General features: G+C 35.7%; 1 protein-coding gene across 1 annotated transcript; it reads right to left on the minus strand.

Moving 5' to 3' along the window:
* Window positions 1-740: 740 nt before the first annotated feature.
* LOC142626288 (thaumatin-like protein 1b) lies at window positions 741-2,186 on the minus strand. The gene is made up of 3 exons (XM_075800099.1): window positions 1,986-2,186; window positions 1,138-1,837; window positions 741-1,006 (listed from the first exon to the last, which is right to left on the minus strand). Exons 1-3 carry the CDS (start codon window positions 2,041-2,043, stop codon window positions 883-885), a joined length of 882 nt encoding a protein of 293 aa, XP_075656214.1. The 5' UTR covers window positions 2,044-2,186; the 3' UTR covers window positions 741-882.
* Between the last annotated feature and the right edge of the window lie 739 nt (window positions 2,187-2,925).

Here is a 2,925-nt window from a genome sequence, read left to right on the forward strand (position 1 = left end):
ACTTTTATAGAGTAATTTTTGTATTTAATAAAACGTCTTTCATTTTTTATTATTGTTTCTAAAAAAAAATTTACAATATTTGCCATTCTTGACTAGTAAAAGTTTGCGGTGTGTGCAGAGTAGTGTAGTTGTTTCGTCTAATTACGTAAAACAAAAACCTAGTGCAAACATTTTTCTTTTGCTTTTTCTTTTTCATTCACTGATGGCTTTCACGTGGTCGTTCTGACTTCTGAGATCATTCAACAAGAGAGGTGTAGTTACGTCATTTTAGTAATTAATATTTTATTCTTCCTCTTTCCTATTTTCTTTTTTTTTTTTAAGCCAAAACTTTTCTTTTTTGTCTGTTAGTAAGTTGCAATTTTTGTCGGCCAGCAAATTACTAACATTTTTTTTTTATAAAATTCGAAATATGTATAACATATATACATGTATATGGTGTAAAACAACTACCTAATCAATAAAAAAAAAGTACATAAATATTATAAAAAGTCATAATTTTTTTTAATTATAAGCTCCATCTCATGTCTACATTTTGCGTTTTTAGTTTTTTATCAGCACATGGTGTATTGTTTATGAGACATGAGTAATGTACTAGATATATAAACAGTAACCACATAATAAACAGTAATTTTTTCTAAATCCAAAATGCAACTATAATATTTTTGGAGGATCCATTCGTACACAACTATAACATAAATGATCCCCTCAAAAAAAAAAAAAAAAACTATAACATAAATGATAAAAATACATTATCAACCATGGAAATAAACACATTATCAAACAGAACTATATTCTTCCAAATTCAAAATAAACGTAAATGAAAATTAGAATCAACCATGGAAATTAGATTCCTCTCTCCGTTGTTATCTTTAACCATAGAAACTAGGATCCTGGTGGTGCAGACAAATGAGTACGTGGGTTTGGCATTGAAGGAGGAACCGGACCACGACCTTGTGGAAGAACTGACCCCATCTTTGTTGAGTTCATCACAGCCGAAGGCGTAGCCCTAATAGATGCAACAGATTTGCAGTTAAAAATGAGCACAGCCAAAACCACCGCCACCTTTTCTAGGACTTTGTACGACACATGGTCATTTTCTGATCCTTTCTAGAATTTAAAAGATAAAAGTAAATTTACCTGGAGTTAAGGGTGGGGCAGAAGGTGATGGTGTAATCCGGCGAGGAGCCACAAGTGAAGGTACTGGTCTTGTCGTCGTAAGCATAACTGTACGCGCGTGAGCAAGCGGTCTTAAAGATCTGAGAGTACGTTGAAGGCTTACAAGTGTCGGGTGTGCCATACGCGCCTCTACAACAGTACTGATCTAGGTCTAATGCAGCGCACGCGCTTTTACACGCGACGCTGTCACCTCCGTCGGCGGTCCTCGTAACCTTAAGCTCCGAAGGGCAAGACTCGTTAAGGTCGCTCACGCATCCGATGCTTGTACAATTCTGACCTTTCCCACCCTGAGGCACCACTAGCATAGGGAGGTTGTACCCATCGACCAAGCTGACATCGAAGATATCTAGACCGCCATAACCATCGAGCTTGAACTCAGCTAGGGTTGCCGGTGGCAGAGCATTGTTTCCTGCACACTCAACTTTGCCGGAGCTGCAATCAGCTGTGACGCAGGCAAATTTGCCTGTGGAGTCTTGGGAACAATGGGTTCGGCCCCAGAATCGACCGCCCCATGAGGCTGGTGCAGTGATGGCTTTGGACTCATCCTTCTGCAGAGCGAAGCCTGTGGTTGAAAGTGAAGCTACTCCTGCGCTGGATTGAATGCCTGGCCATACCGTATAATCGCACTTGTTTATTATGGTAAAAGTCGTTGAAATCACTCCTGCAATTGAAAGGAAACTTTGTTAGAATTTGGCATGTTTTTAATGTTAGAGTGCCACTGTGGTCGATATTGGCCTACCCATTTTTGTCTATTAAAAACAATGTTATGCAATTGTTGCTAATTTGTTATTAGTTTCTAAGTTATTTACCTGGTGTTGATAGAAAAAGGGTTATTAGGGACATCAATAATGTTGTTAATTGAGCCATTAAAACTCAATGACTATAACAAGAAGAGAGAAAGAAGGAAGAGAAATTTAGAGAAGCAAATAGAATGAGAAGAAGAAAGAAGTTGCATAGGCCAAATCCGACTTTCTTTCTTCTTCTCCGGAGTTGGGAGCAATGTGAGATTCTGTAAGAACCGTGATGAGCGGATTGGGGTATTATAAAGAAAAACACTTGGACCAAAATCAGGTGCATTTGAAGACTAGTCCTAGTCGTGATGAACTGGTATTCTGACCTAATCTCCCATTGAAGAGTCACTAAAAAAAAATAGTCATTTGAATTGTCAAATAACCTCCAATCCAATTTGAAGGAAAACCTAACTTTATCCATAAAACATTTCTATTTCATTTAGGAAAATTTCAATTTGGAGTGATCCACTCGTCCTCGCTCACATTTTCAACAGTTGCATTACTTAATAACTTTTTATTTAATTAATATTGTAAATAATAACCCATCAATAGATCATATGTCATCTATGTTTTTAACGTGTATACTAAATTTCAGGGAAATTTATTTGATACTTCGAGAATACTATAAACATATACTCCTCCCTTTCACGTGAATGGTAGATCTCACCATGAATCTAATTAATGTATTCCACTATTATGTGAGAGGGAGGCGTATTCATTTATTGTATTACAAGAGTATTCTATAATTACTCATTTTTCATACCAATTTGTTATTTTCTATTTAATACATAAATTCATAATTTTAAAATATAAAAACTTGAAGAGGTATTTGTCCATTATTCATTACTAGTGTGCAACCTCGCGTATATGCATTGGTACAATTAAAAACAACCATAATTACACAATTCAAATTATATATTTTTTAATAGGAAATGTTGAAATTATACATGATATTAGT

Source organism: Castanea sativa, chromosome 2, assembly GCF_040712315.1.
Source record: "Castanea sativa cultivar Marrone di Chiusa Pesio chromosome 2, ASM4071231v1".
Classification (NCBI taxonomy): Eukaryota; Viridiplantae; Streptophyta; class Magnoliopsida; order Fagales; family Fagaceae; genus Castanea; species Castanea sativa.

Bases quoted from the DNA above. Each gene is read 5' to 3' on its own strand.
- LOC142626288 (XM_075800099.1), bottom strand. From the start codon at position 2,043: ATGGCTCAATTAACAACATTATTGATGTCCCTAATAACCCTTTTTCTA. The intron at 1,838-1,985 runs GTAAATAACTTA...TTTCAATTGCAG, and splicing joins CCTTTTTCTATCAACACCAG to GAGTGATTTCAACGACTTTT. The intron at 1,007-1,137 runs GTAAATTTACTT...TGCATCTATTAG, and splicing joins TGCCCCACCCTTAACTCCAG to GGCTACGCCTTCGGCTGTGA.